The sequence below is a fragment of the Equus asinus genome, chromosome 2 (assembly GCF_041296235.1).
Source record: "Equus asinus isolate D_3611 breed Donkey chromosome 2, EquAss-T2T_v2, whole genome shotgun sequence".
Taxonomy (NCBI): domain Eukaryota; kingdom Metazoa; phylum Chordata; class Mammalia; order Perissodactyla; family Equidae; genus Equus; species Equus asinus.
The window spans coordinates 168,181,194-168,205,075 of record NC_091791.1 but is presented as its reverse complement, the minus strand read 5'-3'; the positions used below and the strand labels follow the sequence as shown (position 1 = coordinate 168,205,075).

At 43.4% G+C, this 23,882-nt stretch overlaps 1 protein-coding gene and 1 non-coding gene across 7 annotated transcripts; one reads left to right on the top strand and one right to left on the bottom strand.

Annotated features, from left to right (window-relative positions):
* The first annotated feature begins 499 nt into the window (after positions 1 to 499).
* HAUS4 (HAUS augmin like complex subunit 4) lies at positions 500 to 8,176 on the top strand. 6 transcript variants are annotated; one of them, XM_014856321.3, is made up of 11 exons: positions 500 to 651; positions 980 to 1,116; positions 2,872 to 2,948; positions 4,406 to 4,548; positions 4,638 to 4,769; positions 5,107 to 5,241; positions 6,103 to 6,199; positions 6,720 to 6,865; positions 7,008 to 7,138; positions 7,501 to 7,569; positions 7,704 to 8,176. In XM_014856321.3, the coding sequence occupies exons 3-11, from the start codon at positions 2,894 to 2,896 to the stop codon at positions 7,885 to 7,887; spliced, it is 1,092 nt and encodes a 363-aa protein (XP_014711807.1). In that variant the 5' UTR covers positions 500 to 651; positions 980 to 1,116; positions 2,872 to 2,893; the 3' UTR covers positions 7,888 to 8,176. The 6 variants fall into 6 exon arrangements, with proteins under 6 accessions (XP_014711807.1, XP_014711809.1, XP_044621259.1 ...); XM_014856323.3 differs by lacking the exon at positions 500 to 651 and having other exon boundaries at positions 985 to 1,108; XM_044765324.2 differs by lacking the exon at positions 500 to 651 and having other exon boundaries at positions 1,020 to 1,298.
* Positions 8,177 to 23,674: 15,498 nt separating this feature from the next.
* On the bottom strand, positions 23,675 to 23,747 carry TRNAR-ACG (transfer RNA arginine (anticodon ACG)). The gene has a single exon. It is a non-coding gene; the product is annotated as a tRNA-Arg (tRNA).
* Positions 23,748 to 23,882: the final 135 nt, after the last annotated feature.

Genomic DNA, 23,882 nt, shown 5'->3' with positions numbered 1-23,882 from the left:
CTTACAGGTAGTCCTTACAGGTGGTCCTTACTGTCTACACAGGCTGTCGAGGAGCAGAATGTGGACCTGGGGGGCAAATGGAAGACATCCAGCTCATTGGTCTAGGTATGGGCAAGTGACCAGTCTGGCCAGTGAGACATGGTGCTTCTGGGGAAGATTTTCTCCCCTGACTGGTATAGGAAGAAGGCTCTCCCTCTTCCTGCTTGGGATGGTGTTGAGAGGATGTACTTCTTGGACTTCTGCAGCTACCTTGTGACCAGGAGGCGAATGCAAAGAGAACTGCAAAGAACCTTGACACCTTGTACAAAGCCTTGGGACCTTCAGCTTTAGACTTCTTGTTAAGCAAACAATACATGTCCATACAATTTTAAAAACGAAAGAGAGAGAGGTGAATGAAGGATGAGAGAGAAAGGAGAGGGCAGAGGAGCCTGGAAGAGGAAATGAGAGCGGGAGGCGGCGCAGCGCTGGAGGGCGGAGCCTGAAGGAGGAGCCCCGCAGTCTCCGTGTGGGCGGCAGGTTTGGGAGGGTTGAGGCCACCGGGTCAGGTCCAGACTCTGCAAGCCGCGACCTTGAACAAGTCCCTTAGCCTCTTTGCGCCTTAGTTTCCCGCTCTGTAAAATGGGTACGACAATGACTTCCTCGTAGGACGCGGTAAGAGCTAAATGAAGCGAGGCAAGGCAGGTAGAACCCTCGGCACAGTGCCTGACTCACGGAGGCCCTCAATAAATGTTAGCAATTATTACCATTTTCTCGACATTTGCTCTTAACAGGGGGAGGTACCCCGGAGGAGGGCAAAGACGCCTTCCTCAGACCGTTCCCCTTCCCCGCCCGGACTCCCAACCCCGGGGCTGCGAGCCGTTGGGGTCTGAAGGTGCGCGCCCGGCGAGGGGCGGGGTCTGCCGTTCCCGCCTCTGGCGTGGCCACGCCCCTCGCCCCTCCCACGCGGCCTCTGATGCTCCTTTACCCCTTCCTCTTCCAGGCGGTCCTCCCGGACCTTGCTTCCCCCAGCCCCTGCGCCCGGCCCGACTGAGAGGTTCCGGGGCCCGGGCCGGGCGGAGTTCCGGGCGTCGAGGCTCCGCACTGCCTCGGGAGCTTCCGCTGCCCTCGGGTGTGCAGGTTTGCTTCAGAGGGTCGGCGGGCGGCGCTGCGGGGAGGAGGAGCGGTGGGAGCGTCAATCCGGCCAGCCCCGGTCTCCGGCCGCCCAGGCCGCCCTCGCCCTTGGGGATCCTTGGCTGCCCAGACGGAAGGAAAGTAGGCGCCGGAGAGCCCGCTCCGCATTTTGATTCATCTCGGGCCCTGTAAGGGTCACATCTTGTGAAAATACCTGTAAAATCAATTTAACGTTCAGTGCAGCGTGTAAAGACAGCTCTAAGAATTTAAAAGACGCCTGAGTCAGAACATTTAAATGCTTGGGTCCCTGTAGCAGCGTTTTAACACGTCTGAGTGCAGAGGGTGGAGAATCGAGCCTGATTGCCGCCACCTTCCACGCCCTGTAACATTTTAAAAGGGTAAAGGAAAGCGCCCTAAAAAACCCCAAGTGGGCGGTTCCCCTAGGCAGGGAAGAACAGCTGACTTTTTTAAAATTTGGGATGGTCCTCATTTCTGTGTGCGAAATTTGCCTGCAGAACTTTCTTTTGCGGGCTTAGATCTATGATAAACAGAATTGCTGAAACACAGAGCTTAACTAAGTAGTGGCTTTTGTTGACAAGTCGATTGTGTTATTAATTCTTAATGTCTCATCCAAGGCCGGAATCGTTATCTCAGTTTTGCAGGTGGAAAAAAGTTTGGCACAAAAAAGCATTTCCCTTCAATTCACACAGAAGCAGCGGCTGAGCTGCAAATTAAGTCCTAGCATTCTGACTCCTCAGCTGCGTCCCCCTCTAGACCAGGTTACAAAACAAATGAGTAGTTACTTTGATGTTACTCATAAAACGAGGGAGTAAACCAAATGTTCTGTGAACATGAAGTGTTAAATCATAACCCTCTATGTCTCTTCTGCTTTGGGAGGCTCAGCTGACCTTTGGAGTTGATACAGAGAGGAGGAGGTGGGGCAAAAAAGGGGAAAATAATGTCAGGGGGAAAATTTTGTCTCCGGAGTCCAAACTGTTCCCATCTTTACTGTCGCCTTTGTGTTGACGTCATTCTTTTCAGTGTACTCCGTGTTCTGGCACAACACGGAGAGCTCACGTCCCGGCCTCAGCCGCATTAACTACCCCTTTGCGTTCCTCCTTTGGCACTGACCTCCCTGTCAGTCTTCTTGTCGTGCTCCTTCCTCCAGGTGCTCTTTACTAAAGCTGTTATGTGAAAACCAGTTGTTGTTGTTCAAGTGTGGAATGATTTGTCACTCCTGAAGGATGTTTCTAGAGTTAATGATCGAAAACTACCAACAGATCTTAGATGAAAGGACAAGTTAAAGAAGCGCAGAAACTATTGTGGAATTTGATAGCTGACTTATTTGACTGGGGAAAAAACCAGACTTTGATTTTTTTTTTCCCTTTCCCCAGTTCACTCCTAACTGGAAAGCAGCAGCTCAGTTCTAACTTAGATGAAATGGTGGGGGGAGGGGGACATCCTTCTGTTTAGTGAATTGGAAAGTTTTCTTTCCTAAGGAAGCTCCTTTTTAGACAGCTTGGAACAAGTGGAAACATGTATTTGCTTAGAATGCAAAATGTTTTGCCACTTGTAAGTCTGTTTGTCCCTAAAACTTGTGTAAGAGCTTGGGACCCAGGATGTGTGATATAGTCCTTCTCTGTAAGAGGCGTCCATGATTCCTCAGCATGTAGACAACAGAAATTCCAACCCAAGGTAGTTTTCTCGGGAACAGCCAGCCAGTTTATTCATCGTTTTGTTTTCTTTCACTCTGTTCCGCAGAGAAGAATCCCAAGAAACTCAGATGGCGTCCGGGGATTTCTGCTCACCTGGAGAAGGAGTGGAAATACTCCAGCAAGGTAAGAGTAGCCGTTTGCAAGAGGGTTGATGACTTATCCAGAAAGGTCTTATCCAGGTTCTTGCCTTCTATAATAAAAAGGATTTATAATGTTCACCAGTATGATTTCTCTCACTGAAGCCTAAGTTTCGGGGGAAACTAGAATACATGAAGATTCTTAAACACTCTTATTAGAAAACAGATTACATTGACTCCTGTTCAGTACCTACTTGTGCAGTAGACTAAAAACTCAAGATGCGGGGCCAGCCCCATGGCCGAGTGGTTGGGTTTGTGCACTCTGCTTCGGCGGCCCAGGGTTTCGCCAGTTCAGATCCTGGGCCCGGACATGGCACTGCTCGTCAGGCCATGCTGAGGCGGCATCTCACATGCTACAACTAGAAGGACCCACAACTAAAAATACACAGCTGTGTACTGGAGTGCTTTGGGAGAAAAAAGAAAAGTAAAATCTTTGGGGGAAAAAAAAGAGAAAAACTCAAGATGCTCCCATGCTGTGTCAGCAAGCATATCATGAAGATAAGGGTGACCAGCAAACTCCTTGAAGGCTTCCTTCCTTCTTGTGTCTTTAATTTTCTCATTTCTTGTTCTCTAAAATCTCAGATCCTCCGTATCTTGAATTCTTTCCATATCTCAAATCCTTTCTGTATCTTGAATCCTTCAAGAACTTGAATCTTTTACATTTTGATCATTTCCATATTGATCCTTCAGTGCCTCAGGGGAAAAAAGAGATTTCTTATTCTCTAAAAGGACTTTGGGTATGGTGGTCCAAAGAATGAAAATTCGAGTGTTTTGCAAGTAGGAGTAAAACAGAATACTCCAGCAGAAAGCATGTGGGAAAAGAGGTAGAAAGAAAGACCCTTGAGTATATGGAATAACTAGAGAATCCCAGTTTCTTGCACTTTTTCTCAAGCATGTGCTGTTATGCATCCACATGGGTTACTCAACTCTGCTTACAATAAGGAGAACTTGGTTAGTTAAATTTTTTACTTACTTTTGAGAGTATACCTTCTCTCAGTCTTGTTTATGCAACTAGAGATCATATCCAAAGTTGGAACTTTACAAGTGTTTTTTCCCCTTCCTTAAGAACTCTAGTCATTCTGTGTGAATGAGGCATTCTGGGTACTGTGGTGACCCCTACTGACAGGTCCCTAATTGATTCTATTTGTCTACTACTTCCCAACTGTATTTCCGTTTTCTAAAATCTTAGTTTTATTAGAGGCTCATTCCCTAATTCTTGATTAATATCCTTGGATATAATATAAATGCTTGTTACTTTGAGTATTACCTCTAGTTTATTTGTATATTTTTTTTTAAAATTTCATTAGATTTAGAAAACTTCTCTACCAAAAACCTAGGGGTTTTTTGGAAGTGAATGTTAAGCTAAGAGTTACACTCGATTATATAAAGTAAGAGTCCATACCTTCTTTGCTTTTTTGTCCCTATGGGGGACATCCTATTAAGTGTGCAGCAAACAGCTTCCTCCTTGCAACCTGAGTGAAGAGGACCTGTTACAGAACCCGCACTTCAGCAAACTTCTGCTGAGTCTCTCACAGCATGTGGACGAGAGTGGCTTAAGCCTCACCCTGGCAAAGGAGCAGGCTCAGGTAAGAACCCTGGGAGGAGGGAGGCTAGGAGGAAGGAAAAGTCTTCCAAGAGAGCGAGGCTCCTATCTGGCATTTTTTGGGTTTTCTAGGCATGGAAGGAAGTTCGGCTACATAAGACAACATGGTTGAGGTCTGAGATTTTACAGAGAGTCATTCAAGAGCTGCTTGTGGACTACTATGTGAAGACACAAGACACAAATTTAACTTCTGAGGACAAAAAGGTGAGGCAGGAGAGATGAAGTAGGGGTTGGGTACCAGCTATAGGAATGACCAGGCCAATTGCACCTTCGTCTGATTATATGATTTGGGGGAAAGAAGAGCTTTGAATATGGTTATTAAAAAAGTAATGGACTGTAGTTATGGGGAAAGAGGTAGGTGTGATGTCAGAGTGTTGAAAAGAAAGATTGACAGGGGAAGGCCCTGGCAGCTAAGTTATCTGAAGGTATGACATGTTTGAGGACTTTGAAAATGTGTGGAGAACTGGTCTGAGAGGATGGAGGAGGTGGAGTGGGAGAGGTTTTACAGTAACCTCTTTTTGTTTTTTATTCTCTTTCTCAGTTTCATGAGACCCTTGAACAGCGGCTACTCGTGACTGAACTGACACAGCTCTTAGGTCCTAGCCAGGAGAGGGAGATGCCTCCAGTGCTCGGGCTGGAGAAAGCGGACCTTCTGGAGCTCATGCCACCTTCAGAGGTTGGGAGTGGGCAGATATTGGGACCAAAGAAGCAAAATGGGTTAATTTCTCCAATATACTTAAATATTTTTTTGTTACGCTTTATTATCTTTGTAAAAATGATACACGTTCATGGTGACCAAACTCAAATAAATAAGGAAAATGTTACACAGAAGACAGTAAAAGCTGAAATACAACTACATCTAGAAATAAATACAGTATTATTATATACAGCTTGACATAAATGGTATTCTCCCCTCCGTGATTATAGAGAGAGTATAATCTGTTTTCACTGCATATATTTTGGACTTTTTTTCAAGTCAATAAAAAAAAGTAAATAAAATGATACCTCCTAAAGCACTCTTAGCACAGTGTCCAGACACATAGTGCTCACTGTTCTTATTATATCAGCAGTTTCGATCCCTGATAGGATTCCACTGTGTGGATGTAGCATAATTTGCTTAACCTTATTGATGGATATCAATTCAAGGTTCTTTCCACATTTTTGCTCTTGGAAACCACACTGATATGAACATGCTAGTTCATATGTTTTTTAATATGATTATTTCCTGGGTGTTAGTACTCAAAGTGGGATTACCGGGTCAGGGAATACACATGTAGAACACACTAGTAGATACTGTAAAACTGCTCTCCAGAAAGGCGTTCCCAGTGCCCGGGTTCTACACCTTTTCATCAACGTGCGATCTTCACAGTCATTTTATTCTTTGCTGATTTAATAGGGTAAAAGTGAAACTCCCTGATGTGTCTTGAGGCATTTTCTTTGGTTAGCATTGAGATTGTTATCATCATGTATTCATTGGCTGGATCTTCCTAGTTCCAACAGTCTGTTTGCATCTCTTTTTTTGTTTCTGTGGCTGTAGGATTTTGTGCGGATGAGAGCTCAGCTCCCGCTAGAAGTGGAGGAACAGCTCAAGAAGAAATGTTTCGCCCTTCTCTGCTACCATGATCCCAGTTCAGGTGAGTGCTGGCTCTCCCTGCCCTGTTCACAGCTGGCCTTCAGGGCTCCTGGTCTGCTCTTTTGAGAATAGTGTATTTGGATTTTCAATTTGGGACAGAAGCTGGGAGGCATTGGAGATGCTTATTTGTTTGTTTTCTTGTTGATAGAATAAAAGCAAGAGATTTTGTAAGGACTTCTTTTGTTGAGCAAGGTAGTAAGTGGGAGTGTCCTCTGGCTGCAGAGAAGGATGAGTTCTTCTCAGGAGAATCAGAATGGAATGGGGAGGAAAGTTCAGGCTATACGTGTTCCCCTTGTTTTTGTTTCTGTGATTTAGGAATTAAGCACCAAATCTGGAATTAAAGGTAAGAGTGAAGAGAACTCAATTACGAGAACCGGACTGTTTTTAACAAGACATCCAAAGAAAACCTGGATGAAGACAGAATTTGTAGGGCTAGGTGTAGGATAGGGGCACTGAAAAACAGCCTTAGATGGGAGTAGCAGTTAGGGTTTTCCTGTCCAGTCGTCTGTCTCTTTGCTCAGATTCAGACAGTGAAACCCTGAAGGCAGCAAAGGTGTGGAAACTGGCAGAGGTCCTGCTGGGTGAGAAGCAGCAGTGCCAGGATGCCAAGAGCCAGCAGAAGGAGCAGATGGTGCTGCTGGAGAAGAAGAGCGCCACCTACTCCCAGGTTTGTCAGGGCAGTGGGGTAGCCTGCTGTATCTTTTACCCTGACCCCAGGGGCACCTTTGGAGAAGCCCAGGTTTCTGATCTGCCTTCTTTTCTACCATCTTTTGTTTATGTCTTCTTCCTCCTGCCTCCTGGGGAGTCAGGTGCTTCTCCGCTGCCTGGCCTTGCTGCAGAGGCTTCTTCAGGAGCACCGGCTGAAGACTCAGTCTGAGCTAGACCGCATCAATGCCCAGTACCTGGAGATCAAGTGCAGTGCCATGATCCTTAAGCTGAGGTGAGCTATGACCCCTGTGGATCTAAGGGACTCTGTCTCACACACCACCCCCTCCAACCCTCGCCCTCGTCTCTCTTTCCTCTCCTCCATGTCTAGCACCTTGTGGGTATTTAGTAAATGTCACTCAACAGTACTCGCCTTTGGAATACCCCAAAACTTTCAACATTCTGGAGTCTTACATTTTAAAGCCTTCTGAAATAGGTGCTTTACTGTGAGATAAATTGCTCAGGAATTCAGTGTTACCTTGTTTATCCTGTCACTCCTTAGCCCACACCTTGACCATGGGCAGGTACTGTGTCTCATTCCTAACTCTGCTGCTGTCAGGGCTCCTCAGCTTGACATTTCTTTCTTCCCTCTGTCAGAATGGAGGAGCTGAAGATTCTGTCTGACACTTACACTGCCGAGAAAGTGGAAGTTCATCGTCTCATTAGGTGAGAACTCCCAAGAGCCTGGCAGAGCTCGTTCTCACAGTCTCCAGACTCATTCATTTTGACCTGTTCCCATTCTTGTCTGCTTTCTGAGGAGCCAGATCCTTATATTGTATCTTCTGTACCTGGGCTCTTAGGGACCGTTTGGAGGGGGCCATTCGCCTCCAAGAGCGGGACATGGAGAAGTCCCGACAGGTCCTGAACACCTATGAGGTCCTCGGGGAGGAGTTCGACAGGCTGGTAAAAGAGTATACCCAACTCAAGCAGGCAACTGAGAACAAGCGCTGGGCCCTCCAGGAGTTCAGCAAGGCCTACCGCTGAGCACTGGCAGGGCCAGGAGGCACGGCTGCTGCATGGGTGCTGCCTCCTTCTCTTCCTGCTAATGGGACCACCTCCACCTGAGGCCACCGTCACTCTCAGGGGAGTGTGGGAACACTTGCTTGAAACACGGCAGTCCTTTAGGCAATATCCTGGTTTCTCTTCCTTGTTTACAATGACGGAGTCTCTTCTGGAAAATGTAGCTAGTTTATATAATTTTGTGTACAGCTATTTGTCAGTGTTAGCCCTGTATTGTAGTTGATTATCTCTTGAATAAAGTGATGATATTGTGGCTTAGGATTTTAGTCATTTTCCTTTGGGCAAAGATGGACAAAGAATTTCGAAGGCTATGTGGAAAAGGAGGGGAAACTGAGTGGATCCACATAGAGACAGATCTATAATGCTTATGCAAAGGGTGCGAGGTAGGATTGTCACCTGGCCACTTGGAGTCTTAGAGCCTTCCTTCTTAGGGAGCAGAAATGGATTAAAACTGGGCTTGCTCTTGAACTATAATCTCCGGAGGGGTGCAAGATGCTTAGGTGAGTAGGAAACTATTTTGTCACTCTCATTCTGTGACTCTCAGTGGGGTGGTTATGATAAAGCAGCTGGGCATCCAGCTCTGCTACAGGAAAGGACATAAGCCACTTGTGCTCCTGGTTCCCTCTGGTGGGGTTTGAGGGTTACTTCTTTCTACAAAAGCAAAGGGTAGGAGGAGATCACCCTGAGGAAGCAAGTTCTGCAGTGTCCTTAGCTTAGAACAAGGCAGGGCCATGGCTGGTGTCAAAGTCAGGGACTGAGAACAGAAGCAGAAGACCCTCTACTCTTATTTAGGATAGCCTACTCAGCTTCTCAGACCACTTTCCAGGGAGACTGTCTTGAGGCATTCTTTTGCTAAGATCAAATAATGATGGTCTTGGATTGATCTATAGGAAAATTAAGGCCTTTGACTCAACTTTAAATTTTTCTGCACATTTTGGCCCACACAAAATGAATAAATAGCTTTAATAGAAAAACTCAGAAATAGTTGATATTGCTTAGTTCTGTAGTTTTTTTTACCCAACTTTTTTTGGGGAAAGTTTTCAAACCTACAGAAAAGTTGGAAGAATAGTATGATAAGCACCAATATACTCAACCTAGATTCAACAATTGCTGACATTTTGCTTTTTTCTTTCTTCTCTTTCCTGTTGCTCTCTTTTTATACATAGTAGATATAGTTATACAGACTTTTTTTTCTGAACCATTTTATAGTAAGTTGCAGATATTTCATTTCCTCAATACTTAAGCAGGCAACTCTTAAAATAAGGGCACTCTCCTGTATAACTAATAAATTACACCTAAAAAATTAATAATTTTATAATATCTATTACTCAGGTCATATTCAAATTTCTCCAATTTTTTTTCATGGTCTGGGGTCCAATAAAGGTTCACGTATTACATTTGGATGTTAGGTTTCTTTAATTTCTTTTAAAATAGGACATTCCTTGGGGCCGGCCCTGTGGCCGAGTGGTTAAGTTTGCACGCTTCGCTTTGGCGGCCCAGGGTTTCGCCAGTTTGGACCCTGGGCACGGACATGGCACCATTCATCAGGCTATGCTCAGGCGGCGTCCCACATCCTACAACTAGAAGGACCCACAACTAAAAAAAATATACAACTATGTACTGGGGGGCTTTGGGGAGAAAAAGGAAAAATAAAAATCTTTAAAATAGCACATTCCTAATGCTTTTTTTTTTTTTTTAATGAAATTGACTCTGGAAAATCCAGGCCAGTTACCTTGTGGAATGTCCCATTGTCTAATTGTTTCCTGTGTTGGTTAACTTGTTCCTCTCCTGTTCTGTCCAGTATAGTAGCCAGTAGCCACATGTAGCTATTTAAATTCAAGTTAATTAAAATGAAACAAAATTAAACTTTCAGTAGGTTGGTGGTTACTGTATTAGTGCAGATATACAACATTTACATCATTGCACAAAGTTCTCTTGGACAGTGCTACAAGCCTACATTTCCTGTAAACTGGAAGTAGGTCTACAGGCTTTATTAGATTCAGGTTAAACATTTTTGCAAAGAATACTTAATAGATGACATTACGTACTTCACATTACATCACCCTGGAGCCACATCAGGTCAGAATGTCTCACTATTAATTATGATGAGTTTGATTGCTTGGTTAAGGTGACGACTGCCAGATCTCTCTAATCTATGAAAGTACATTTTCCCTTTATAGTTAGTAGCATCTGGAAATGAACATCAAAAACCTCAAAATAGTTCTTCCTGATATTTATTGTGCATTCGGCATTTCCTCGTTTAATCAGGTGCTCATCTTGAACCATACTAGGTTTTGGTATTTGAAATAATAAGGATAATAATTTAAAAAATGGACCCTGTCCTCAATGTTTATAACCTATAGACAATAGTAAACCCACAAAAACCATCTAAGAATATAGAGTAACAGGAAGTACAAATAAATATAGTTGAAGGGGCCAGCCCCGTGGCCGAGTGGTTAAGTTTGCGCGCTCTGCTTTCACGGCCCAGGGTTTCATCAGTTCGGATCCTGGACGTGGACATGGCAGTGCTCATCAGGCCACGACGAAGCGGCGTCCCACATGCTACAACTAGAAGGACCCACAACTAAAATATACAACTATGTACTGGGGGGATTTGGGAGAAAAAGAAAAAAAAAAAGATTGGCAACAGTGGTTAGCTCAGGTGCCAATCTTTATTAAAAAAAAAATGTGGTTGAAAACCAAGAGAAGTGAGTCAGGAATTATAAGGCAGAGGCTTCGTAGAGAAGGCAGATTTGATTCAGGCTTTGTAGAGGTGAGTTTGGGATAGAATTTTGGAAAAAGCAACAAAGATAGAGAAAGGAGAAGAAGCAGTGTCTGAAGGCATAGAGTTAGGAATGAGCAAATCATGCGCCAAGGAAAGCCTTCATCTTAAATAGCCAAAACTTGAGAAAACTATCCCACGGCTTCAATCAAGACTCTGGAGAGCTGTGGTTCGAGAAATGTTTAGATTTCCAGCTGCCTGAGAAAGCAAAATGGCTTCCCAGGCAGTTCCCAGCCTGGCTCTCTAAACGGCATGGGGATGGACAGCTAGCTGTTTCTGGTGTTTCCAAAAGCCTGAAGAAGATTGAACATTTGCCTGCAGCAGTGCTGCACAACTATTTAAAAAATATATTGGCTTAAAAACACAAAAATTGTGCTTTGTAAAAAAATTCAAACGAAACAAGTATATAATAATAATAAGTAAAAGATTGAACCACCCCGCCCCCACACACACATATATCATTACCCCAATCCACCTCCCTAGAGTAAAGTGATTTAGAGTGGTACATATAAAGCCAGACCACTTTCTAAAAATAGGCAAACATACATACAAAAATATTAGCTCATGTTATTGTTAGAGGATGGCTTTATCATAATTTAACCATTCCCTTCATGAAAAATGTTTTAGATTGTTTCCACTTTACCCTATTACAAAAATGCTTCATTGAATATCATTGCATATGTATCTTGCTAAGTGCCTTTGCTTTTTTGGTATTATAGTAAATCAGGATATTAATTCTAGTTAGTTCATGAAAAAATGAATTAATTGCTGAATTTATGAATGTAGTTTAGTAGGAAAAGTCTTTCAAAACAGTTCCATGGTGGGGGGAAAGGGACACGAGGGGTGCTGAGTGCACGTGAAGGGGGCGCTACAGCAGTTGGTCTTGGTCCTGTCCTTCACACAGTCAGTGTGAAGAGGGAAGATGTGGAGATGGAAGGTTCGCGGGAAGTGCCTTTCACATGTGCTGTGGTCCATTGTGGAATAGATGGGAAGTGGACTTGGAGGGCCAGCAGAGGGGTGTATGGCAGCGAGAGCTGAGGGTTAGCATCTGAGACTTCAGCTGCCCTGTCTCTCCTCCTCACACTTTTCAGAAAAGATTATATTTAATGCCTTTCTTTCATCCTGTCACAAGCTTCTCTCTCTCCACTTCTCTTTCACCACATCTTATGAAGAATCAGTCTTGTTGATTCTTCCTCCATAATGAGAGGCAAAGTAAATAACCTCCAGAACTTGGAATAGGATTGCTCTCTGTAAGGAAACTGAGGCTCGGGGTGGCCTGATGGCACAACGGTTAAGTGTGCACGTTCTGCTTCGGTGGCCTGGGGTTCGCCAGTTCGGATCCCGGGTGCGGACATGGTACCGCTTGGCAAGCCATGCTGTGGTAGGCGTCCCACATATAAAGTAAAGGAAGATGGGCACGGGTGTTAGCTCAGGGCCAGGCTTCCTCAGCAAAAAAAATAGGAGGATTGGCAGCAGATGTTATCTCAGGGCTAATCTTCCTCAAAAAAAAAAAAGGAAACTGAGGCTCTTGGACAAACAAACTCTGTCCCCTCAAGGTTCCCAATGAAGGGTGAAGGGTGAATATCAGGTCTCCGGGGAGTGACCCTGTTTTCTTCCTTAGCCACCACAAACAGGACACCCAGTGCCTCCTGGAGTCTAGCCCAATGCTCCCCAAAGGAGAGGGGAATCCCTGAGGTCCAGCCTCCCTATGGGGCCCAGCACCCCATGAAGAGTCTCTCCACGTTGTCCATCTTGAAGGACCTGTGCTCGGTTTTATTAAAGGAAATGGCAGGTCTCCTTATACCTGGAGACAATGAAAATACAGGAGTCAATTCCTCATGAAGGAGATTAGCAATCTGTAGAAATAATTCACCCTAAGAGATGGTTCATATTTGAGTGGCTGAGATCTAGCCTAAGTGGCTAAGTCAGGGCTGGTGTCAGAAAAATACAACGGAAATGTAGAGAGACTTAAACGTATTAAGCCCGACTGAAGAAAGAACGTAAAGAATGTCTAACCAAAAGTAAAACATGAGCCCAGAGTTTAGAAAAGTGTTCTCCACAGAGCAAGTCAGAGTTCCCCAGAAAAACAGAACCTATTATGTATATATATATATATATATATATAGTGAGATTTATTTTAAGGAATTCGCTCACTTTATTGTGGCTCTGGAAAGTCTGAAATTTGTGGGGCAGGCCACAGGCTGGAAACTTAGGTGGAAGTGATGCCGCAGTCTTGAGGCAGAATTTCTTCTTCTCTGGGAAACCTCAGTTTTTGCTCTTAAGGCCTTCAAGAGACCCACCCATCTTATCAAGGGTACTCTACTTAAAGTCAGCTGATTGTAGGTATTAACTACTTCTACAGAACATCTTCACTGCAATACCTAGATTAGTGTTTGATTAAATAACTGGGTACTATAGGCTGGCTAGCCAAGTTGATGCATAAAACTAACCATCTCGGGGAGGGCTGGTGGCGCAGCGGTTAAGTGAGCATGTTCCACTTCTTGGCGGCCCGGGATTTGCCGGTTCCGATGCCGGGTGTGGACATGGCACTGCTTGGCAAAATCCATGCTGTGGTAGGCATCCCACATATAAAGAAGAGGAAGATGGGCATGGATGTTAGCTCAGGGCCAGTCTTCCTTAGCAAAAAGAGGAGGATTGGCAGCAGTTAGCTCAGGGCTAATCTTCCTCAAAAAAAACCCAAATAACCATCTCACAGCTATTGCGGGTTTTCATCCAGCCCTAAATCTGTCTGAAAGAGACACTGAATTGGGGATATGGGTTAGGTGGCTGGAGAGGGGGTCTCCACTGGGGGCAGGAACAAGGCATGGTTGTAAGCTCTCTCCATAAAACAAGAGCTTTGAACCTTTATTAGGTACCAGACACGATTTCTCTTTTTTTAAGATTGGTACCTGAGCTAACATCTGTTGTCAATCTTTTTTTTTTTTCCCTTCTTCTCCCCAAAGCCCCCCAGTACGTAGTTGTATATTCTAGTTGTAGGTCCTTCTGGTTGTGCTATGTGGGATGCTGCCTCAGCATGGCTTGATGAGTGGTGCTAGGTCCATGCCCAGGATCTGAACCAGCAAAACCCTGAGGCACTGAAGTGGAGCGCACGAACTTAACCACTCGGCCACGGGGCTGAGCCCCAGACACGATTTTTAAGCACTTTGTCCATAATAAGTCATCTAATTATCACAGCAAACTTCAGAGGTAAGTAATATTATCATCTCCACTTTACAAATAGGGAAAATAAGTAAGGTGTGGAGAGAACTTGTGTAATCTCACAAAGCAACATTGAAGAGCCCTGGCATGAACCCAGGCAGTCTAGCTCCAGAACCTGCTGTCCTGAGACCCTCTGATGCCCTGGGTCCAAGCATACACCCTCCGAGCAACATCATGTTTACTGAGTTGATTATCCCTGACTCTGGGAAGGGGATGCCCCATACAGCAGATGAATATGCCTCCCACTGGGAAGTGCTATCCTCCCACATACACTGGCCATGCAGTATAAATATTGGTTTCTAGTGAGTGTAGGAAGTTGGAGACCTAAAAGCCTGCTGACAAATGGAGGCCCTGGACCTACACAGCTGGAGCCAGGCCCTGAACCAGAAGACCTCACCAATGTTCTGCTGGCCAGCACGGCCAATGGGCATCCTTCCCCTGCCACTGCCCCATCCTACTCAGGTCCTTGTTTGGGCCCTTGCAAATTGTCCTAACTGCGCCTCCTCCCATCTTATACACCACTGCCAGGCCAATTTTTATGATGATTCTGATTTGCTTTTCGTAAGTAGTTTGTAATTTTCACTTCATTTTGTCATTTCTCTGTTCACAACACTTCAGTTCTCCCACAGCATCCAAACACAATCCACATGGCTTAGCTGTGGATTCAGGCCCTCACAGTGCAGCTCCACTTTCCAGCCTTTCCCCCACCACTTACACCCTCCACTCACCCTAAGCCATCTCTGTGGGCTTACTCACCCCTTCCTGCTTTCCTGTGCTTGTTACGGTTCTGTCCACCTGGCAAGAACTCTTCTGCTCATAAAATCCTATGGTCTTGGAGCCCCACCTCAAGGTCCTCAAGTTCTGCTTCCCCATTATCATTCCAGCTAGAAAAGTTTTCACTATCATTTAAATCCCCACAGCACTTCGTCAGAACTTCTTTAAGGTGCTTGTCATGTATGGCCTTGAATTTTCATCACCGCATTGGGAGGAATGTTTGATCCTATCTGTAACATCACAAGCTCTTGGAGGGCAGCTGGTTGTAAAGCAGGTGTTCTCAATCTTTTTGGTCTCAGGACTCCATTACTCTCAATGGTTTTAAAGGACTCCAGCTTTTGTTTATGTAAGTTTTATCTTTAGATATTTTTCATATTAAAAACTAAAACAGAATATCAATGGTCTTTTCCTGAAGGAGATCAGAAAAAAATTATTTGGTTTTATTGAGCATGGATATATCTTGAATGCACCCTTTGCCAAGACGGAATCATGTAGTTTCCAAGCTCCATTCAGTCACCACTGCTTTGACCCTTTTTTTTTTCTGAGGAAGACCTGCGCTAACATCTGCTGCCAATCCTCCTCTTTTTCTGAGGAAGACTGGCTCTGAGCTAACATCCGTGCCCATCTTCCTCCACTTTATATGTGGGATGCCTGCCACAGCGTGGCTTGCCAAGCGGTGCCATATCCGCACCCGGGATCCAAACTGGCAAACCCCAGGCCACTGAAGCAGAATGTATGCACTTAACCGCTGCACCACCAGGCCGGCCCCTGCTTTGACCTTTAAAGATTGGCCATGGGCTGACATCTGTTGCCAATCTCTTTTTTTCTTCTTCTTCTTCTCTCCAAAGCCCCCCAGTACATAGTTGTATATTCTAGTTGTAGGTCCTTCTGGTTGCTGTACATGGGACGCTGCCTCAGCATGGCCTGATGAGTCGTGCTAGATCTGCAACCTGGACCCAAACTGGCAGAACCCTGGGCCCCTAGAGGGGTGCATGCGAACTTAACCACTCGGGTGGGGCTGGTTCCTGCTTTGATCTTTAAATATGGTCTTGATTAGGTCTCAATTTTATGAAAGCAGTACTTAGTCCCTAGTGGCAAACACAGAACCAAAAGAGTTTTATGTATCATGTCAGAGGGAAGGAGGCAGCAAATAATGAGTAAGGGTTCGAAGATTTTCTAACATTGATTGAAACTTGATTTCCCTCCTCCTACCACAGATAAAATGCCATTGAGTAATATCAAGTATGTGAATTATAAGCCTATGTCTTAAGAACAGAAACTTTTTATTCAGAAAAAGTTGAAGATAATCACTTGAAGTTTATTTGAATATCATTTAAAAAACTATTTCAAAGACTGAAGAGGGGCAGTCCTGGTGGCCAAGTGGTTAAGTTCGCACACTCTGCTTTGGAGGCCCAGGGTTTCACCGGTTCCCATCCTGGGTACAGACAAGGCACCTCTCATTAAGCCATGCTGAGGTGGCATCCCACATAGCACAGTCAGAAGGACATGCAACTAGAATATACAACTATGTACTGAGCGGGCCGGGGGGTGGGGCGGGGGGTGTGGCTTTGGGGAGAAGAAGAGGGGATAAAAAAAAGATTGGCAAAAGATGTTAGCTCAGGTGCCAATCTTAAAAATAAAAAGTGGGGGCCGGCCTGTGTCCAAGTGGTTAAGTTCAAGGGCTCTGCTTCCGCAGCGCAGGGTTTCCCGGTTCGGATCCTGGGCACAGCACATGGCACAGCTCGTTAGGCCATGCTGAGGCAGCATCCCACATGCCACAGCTGGAGGGACCCACAACTAAAGTATACAACTATGTACTGGGGGGATTTGGGGAGAAAAAGCAGAAAATAAAAGGCAAGAAAAAAAGAGAAAGGAAAGGAAAGAAAAAAAAGAATGATATTTAAAGACTGAAGAAACTAAAAATATAGAATGATCTTAGCTGTCATTGTTAGAGAAGAGCAAAGAAAAAATCCATGTAATTTAAATTTGACTTTGAAATGTAATTTGATATTTACATGTTGAGATGATGTATTTGATATTCAGGACATTCACAATATTTAATAAACTGAATATTTTCCCAAACAAAATTAAAACTGGGAAAATTTAAAAATATTTGTTTATTAATTCACTAAAGAAATAAGTCCACTGCATGGGCTTAATAATACATAAATAATACATTTTAATGAAAAATAACTGTATTTTCCAAAACAAAAAAAATTGAGGAGTGACATTGTTCTATATTTTTGCAAATCTCCTTGATATCTGGCTTAATAGAAGACAACTGGATTCTCATATCTGCTTTCTGTGGTGAATAAAGAAAACATGGTCTCACATGGACATGTAGGAGATCCTCACGCACCTCCTAAACGGGTCTTGGGGAATCCCCTTGGTCCTTGGACCACATTTTGGGAAACACTGTAACAGAAAAAGCAATGAGTTGGGATCAGAAGAACTGGATTCTTATTCTGGCTCTCCCATTTAATTGAAGCATAACTTTGTTCAAGACAACCTCAGTTTTCTCATCTACAAAATGGGAATATTAATAATTACTACCCCTTGGGGGCCAGCCGGGTGGTGCACCAGTTAAGTTTGCACCTTCTGCTTCTCAGTGGCCCAGGGTTTGCCGGTTCGGATCCCGGGTGTGGACATGGCACCGCTTGGCAAAAGCCATGCTGTGGTAGGTGTCCCATGTATCAAGTAGGGGAAGATGGGCATGGATGTTAGCTCAGGGCCAGTCTTCCTCAGCAAAAAGAGGAGGCGTGGCAGTAGTTAGCTCAGGGCTAATCTTCCTCAAAAAAAAATAATAATAATAATAATTACTACCCCACAAGATTATAGCAAGAGATTATATAGTGAGATAATATATTTAATGTGCTTGGCATGTGGTAGGGTTTAATAAATATTAGCCTAGGAGGACTGTTACGTTATTGCTATGAGACGAGAGTGACTGCTGAAGATTGGACGGCTACAGGAGCCTACGGAGAAGGAGGGGGGCCTTTACAACAGAGAAGGAGGTAAATGAGCAGCAAGACCAGGGAGAGATCACAGGTTTTATGCATATTTAAAAAATATTTTCCATATCATATAAACAGCTTATTATAGAAAATTTGGAAAATACAACTTTTTCACAGATCGAGGTCATTCTGTATGTACAGTTGGTAATCTGCATCACGGAATGCATAACATTGAGCATTTCTCCAAGTTATTAAACTTCGCAGACAATATTGATTTGAATGGCTGCTTAAGATTCCATTGCATGGATGATTTATTTAACCACATCCCTCCAGGATAGCCAACTTGCTGTTTTACATTTTTTGTACTCATTGAAAAATGCTACACTAAGTATTTCTCTTAATTAATCTTTGTCCTGGTTTGTGAAGACGGTCTAGGATAGCTTTCTAGGAAGAAAATGATAGATATGATCATGTGATTATAGATATGATATGTCTCAAGGTTCAGCTCAAAGGCTGTGAAGTCAGTTGACCTGGGTTTGCACCCCATCTAAACCCCTTCTCGGTGGGTGAGCCACTTAACCTCCCTAAGACTGAGCTCCTTCACCCATTTATGAGTAACATTTCCTACCTCACAGGGTGCTTGTGACGATTCGGGCTTCTTGTGAATGTAAAGTGCTTTTCATAGAACCTGACACAAAATAAGGGCTCAATAAACGTTAGCTGTTATTATCATCACACATTAAATTCATATATTTAATCACACACATATATACAGGAACAGCTGGCCCATTTCTGGGCTGTTGGGTTAGCTCTTTTATTCTGTCTATTCTTGTACCATGTGCACATGGTAACCCTTTATTTATGTATATATTGCTTATTTCATAAAGGGCTAAAAATACAGAGTAAATTCCCTCTCCTTTCTCCTCTTTTTTTTGAACTTTCTGTGTTTTTCTTGTCTGATTTTTATTACAGATGAACTATAGAATCATCTTATCAAGTAACAAAAGATTCCATTAGAATTGTGATTGAATGTTGTAAAAGTGAGAAATTAATTTGGTAAAGAATTGACATCTTTATAAGATTCATTTTTTCTAAGGACATGGCTGTCTCTTCATTTTTTTTCAGTCTTTCATTATATCTCTCAGCAAAATTTTGTAATTTTCTTCATATAGGTTCCTCACATTTTTCAATAAGGTTACAGCTAAGTATTTCATGGTGGTGTTATTGTCACCACTGTGAATGGGGAAAATACTAATCACAAGAGCTAGTGTATACCAAATGCTTACTATGGGTAGGGTAGGTTCTAAATGCTTTGCTATTTTAGCTAATCTAATTCTCATAACAGCTTTATGAAACAAGAACTATTATTATCATTCCCATTTTATGGATGAGGAAACCGAGGCCAGAGAGGTTAGGTTCGCATAGTTAGTAAATGGATGAACAGGGCTTTAACCTCTTGCCATCTGGATCCACAGACCATGATCTTAACTATCATGTTGTTGGGATATTTTTTATTAATTATGGCTCTTAACTGGTTATTCCTAGCATATAAAAAGGCTACAGATTTGTCTTATATTTCTCTTGTATCAAATGACTTCTCTGAATTCTATTATTAATTCTCATTGTTTTAGAATTGATTCTCATGAATTTTCTATGCATACAATCATATCATCTGCAAAACCCGATAAATTTGCCTCTCTCTTTCTAAAAGTTATAATCTTTTTTTTTTTTTTAAGATTTTATTTTTCCTTTTTCTCCCAAAGCCCCCCGGTACATAGTTGTGTATTTTTAGTTGTGGGTCCTTCTAGTTGCAGCATGTGGGATACCGCCTCAGCGTGGCCTGATGAGTGGTGCCATGTCTGTGCCCAGGATTCGAACCAGTGAAACCCTGGGCCGCTGCAGCAGAGTGTGCGAACAAAACCACTTTGCCACGGGGCCAGTCCCTATAATTGCTTTTTAAAAATTTCCAGTCTTATCATATTGGATTTTTCAGAATGATAATAAATAATACAGTGATGAGATCAGACATTCTTGTTTTAACTTTACATAAATTGTTGACTTCAAATATATACATATATGTGTTTATATATGAAGAATATTAAGACTATTAAGAATGTTTATAGAGCCAGCCCTGATGGCCTAGTGGTTAAAGTTCAGTGCACTTGGGTTCAGTTCCCAGGGGTGGAACCACACCTCTCTGTCAGTAGCCATGCTGTGGTGGAGGCTCACATAGAAGAACTCACAACTATACACAACTATCTACTGGGGCTTTAGCGAGAAAAAAAAAAAGAAAAAAGGAGGAAGATTGGCAACAGATGTTAGCTTAGGGCGAATCTTCCCCTGAAAAAAAAAGAATATTTATAGAAAATGGAAGTGACTTACCATGTTCTCTTTGGTGACTATTAAATGACCAAATGTTCTTATTTGGTTTGTTTTTGATTTATTATATAAATAAATTTCCTAATACCTAACCTTGTGTTAAGTCCTGGGATAAAGCCTGACTGGTTGTGGTGTATAATTATTATGTTAATATACTGTTGAATTTTATGTGTTAACCTTGAATATTTTAGGATTTTTACATTTATATTCATAAGTGAGATTGATCTATAGTTTCTTTTTGGGGGGGTGCTATTTCTGACAGGTTTTGATATTAGGTTTATTCTGGCTTCATAAACAAATTGGGTAGTTTTCCATCTTTTTCTATGTTCCAGAACAGTTGCTACTTTCTATTCATTTTGACAGATAAACACTCTATAATAGAGATGACAAGGAAGAGAATGCAAATCAGCACAGATTATTTTGCCTCAGTAACTCTGCCACTTTTGTAGCTGAAGGACAGCGTTGATTGTGAAGAAGCAATTTAGAGCAGTAGGAGGGTCAAATGGGCCATAATTCTGGTGTTGAAGAGTGCGGTTGGCTGGGCAGGCACAGAGGTGAGTGAAGGTGGTCCTGGGGAGGGAGGCAAGTGCTGAGGGAGGCGGGGAGCACCAGAGAAAATGAAAGGAGGGTTTACAATGGGCTGGAAGTGTTCAAACAAGGGCATAAAACCAGGATCAGGTAGAGGAACTGGGCCTGACCATGAAGAATGCTGGTGGGCCGATGAGAGGAGGATCTAGGAATTGGTACTCCTTCCCTTCCAGAAAAGTTTCGAATGCTCTGGCCTGTTGGTCACTGGCTCCTGTTGGGGAAAGTAACATTATTTCTCACCCAGGGTATTTGCCCTTCTGTTCTGCCATCTCCCTATCTTCATGCCAACAAAGGCATACATCCAATGTAGGCCAATAACAGTGATTCACATGCTTCTGAGCACAAGAGTTCAGCATGGAGGGCAGAGCATAAGACAGACTTGACCAACTTTGACTCTATTGCTAGAGCCAAGTCCTTTACAAGGTTCTCTATTTCTTTTTCATTCCTTCCCTTCTGCTTCTCTGTAGCTCACACAGGCAGACACACAGCACATGCTGTTTTTTAAGGCACAGGAAAGTGTTGTAGGAAAGGTGAGGAGAAACGTGGTGTGGAATTGCTGGGAAGTGTTCGGCATCATGCTTGCTATACAGCTGGGGCCATTTTGAATGAAAAAACAAAGACATCACAGACAAATGAAATTCAGCCCATCTAAACTTACTTTAAGTTCAGTCAGAAATTCTAGGCTCTTTTTACACAAATCCATTTGAAAATTATTTAACTGATGGCAAAACTGACATTACTGTTTCGTAAATTTTCCTCTCTCCCTCTCACCCATGGATGGGTTAGTTAACAACCAACAGAGCAGCCGCCAGGTTGACATCAGGAAGAAGATGCCAGGAGCACAGATGGTCCACAACCCAGCTAATTAACTTCTGAAGAAGAAACAACATCTAATACATCTTCTGTGAACATAGAGTTTGGTTGGGCACAGTTGGGGCAGAGAACAAGCAGACCTCCTCAGCAACTCTTTTTTACCTCCTAAAATGGTGGAGGGGGCCGGGCCCATGGCCGTGCGGTTAGGTTTGCCTGCTCCTCTTCAGTGGCCCAGGGTTTCGCCGGTTCAGATCCTGGGCATGGACATTGCACTGCTCATCAAGCCATGCTGAGTCGGCGTCCCATATGCCACAACTAGAAGGACCCACAACTACAATATACAACTATGTACTGGGGGGATTTGGAGAGAAAAAGCAGAAAAAAAAAATGGTGGAGCACTCACCCACTTCCTATGGATAACCACCTACTCACAAGACCTGCAGAGAAGAATTCCAAATAAATATGGTAAACACTCTACCCTAAAGGAGGGGGAGCATAACTCCTCACTCCTTAAGTATGGGATGCACATAGTCACTTCCTTCCAAAAAGGACAGGATGGAAAGAGTGTAACTTTACAGTGGAGAAACCTGATAAACACTACTTCTGCCAGGTGATGAAGCTCAACACCAATAGTCAAATTATGCTAATAGTATGTACTCTTGATAGGATGTGATGAAAATGGCACTTGACCTCTGTGATCTTCCTCCCCAAAACCCATAACCCCAGTCTGATCATGAGAAAACCATCAGACCAATTCCAATAGAGGGGCATCCTACAGTATACCTGATGAGTATTCCTCAAAACTCTCAAGGTCATCAAAAACAGGGAACACCTGAGAAGCTGTCACAGCCAAGAGTAGCCCAAGGAGACATGGCAACTATGTAATATGGTATCCTGGATGGGATCTTAGAATAGAAAGAGGACATTAAGTAAAAACTAAGGAAATCTGAATAAACTACAGACTTTGGTTAATAATAATGTATCAATATTGGTTCATGAATTGTAACAAATGTACCATGTAATGTAAGATGTTAATAACAGAGAAAGCTGTGGGGAGGCATATGGGAACTCACTGTACCATCTGCTCAATTTTTCTGTGAATTTAAACTATTCTAAAAAAATAAAATCTAGTAGTAATAATAATAATACCTGCGGGAATCAAATGAAGACTAAGAGGGGACAAAAGCACCTCCAACCCCTTTAGGCTTCATAGTCATTTTCTTAGTTCTTTGGCTTTCGGACTTTCATTCTTTTGGGGCACTTACATTACACCCACCTCCTTAGAGCTTATCCTAACACACACTGTCCGTATTTCCCATGACTGTCCTCCACGGGCCTTGGTGATCTCATTCAGTCTCACGGCTTCTGTCACTACCGCTCTTCCGGCGGTTTCCAAATCTTTTCTGGTTCAGATCACTGTTCATCCAACTCGCTATTACACAGCGCCCCCTAGACGTTTAATTCAGCATCTCCAAACCCAAACCCTGATTCTTCCTAAACCCGTTTCTCTCATTTCTTGTCTCAGTTCACAGAGAGGCCAGGAGCCTAAGCATCCACCCCCAGACTTTCCTTTCTCACGGCTCCCTGCCAGTCAGTCCCCAAGTTCTGTCAATGCCTCTTGCTTAGGGCCTTTTGTACTGTGCTCTCCCTTCCATTCCGCAGCCAGACTCTCAGCACCCCTGGGCTCCCTGCCTTCAGGTATTCTCTTCTGCTCCCTGTCTTTTCTTGCTTCATTCCTTTCTTCTTCTCCGTCCCTCTGGTAGTTATTGAAAAAGAAAAATGTAGAGATTCCCTCAGGCCCCCGCCAGGCAGTTCCACGACTCCTCTCCACTATAATCCCTCACAATGAACTCCTTTTCTCTATCTTCAGGTGTGTGTGTGTGTGTGTATGCGTGCTTAGGTGTCTGCTTACTTTTTGTGTTTGAGATACAGAATCACGAGGAATTAGTGGCTGAGTTGCCACAGTCTATTTAAAAATATACTAAGGGGTTAAAGCCCATTTTAAGAGCATCAGCCATTAACCCAGTTTTCTCAGAGTTCAGATGGACCTAATTAATGACACATGAACTACCTTTGACTTATGTAACGGAAAAAGGTGATATAAGATGGTTACAGAACTCAATCAAGTTAATCCCTGAAAATGAGGAAACTTAAAAAAGTCTAGGGAAAGAAAATTCGACTTGAAAGAAGCTGCTTGCGTAAACCTGTGTCGCATGGGATGCAATAAATGCAGACGTCCCACCGAGCCAGCCAGGAGTCGAACCTGGAATCTTCTGATCCGTAGTCAGACGCGTTATCCATTGCGCCACTGGCCCTCAGACAATTGAGCTCTCCTCAATGATGATAGTTCAAGCTTATACTGCAGGGTTTCATGGGACGTGTAGTCCCTCAACGGGATTCCACGAATACACGAAGCATGATGGGAAACTGAAGTTCGTTGAGAACCAGAC

Bases quoted from the DNA above. Each gene is read 5' to 3' on its own strand.
- HAUS4 (XM_014856321.3), top strand. From the start codon at position 2,894: ATGGCGTCCGGGGATTTCTGCTCACCTGGAGAAGGAGTGGAAATACTC. The intron at 6,866-7,007 runs GTTTGTCAGGGC...CTGGGGAGTCAG, and splicing joins AGAGCGCCACCTACTCCCAG to GTGCTTCTCCGCTGCCTGGC. The intron at 7,139-7,500 runs GTGAGCTATGAC...TCCCTCTGTCAG, and splicing joins GCCATGATCCTTAAGCTGAG to AATGGAGGAGCTGAAGATTC.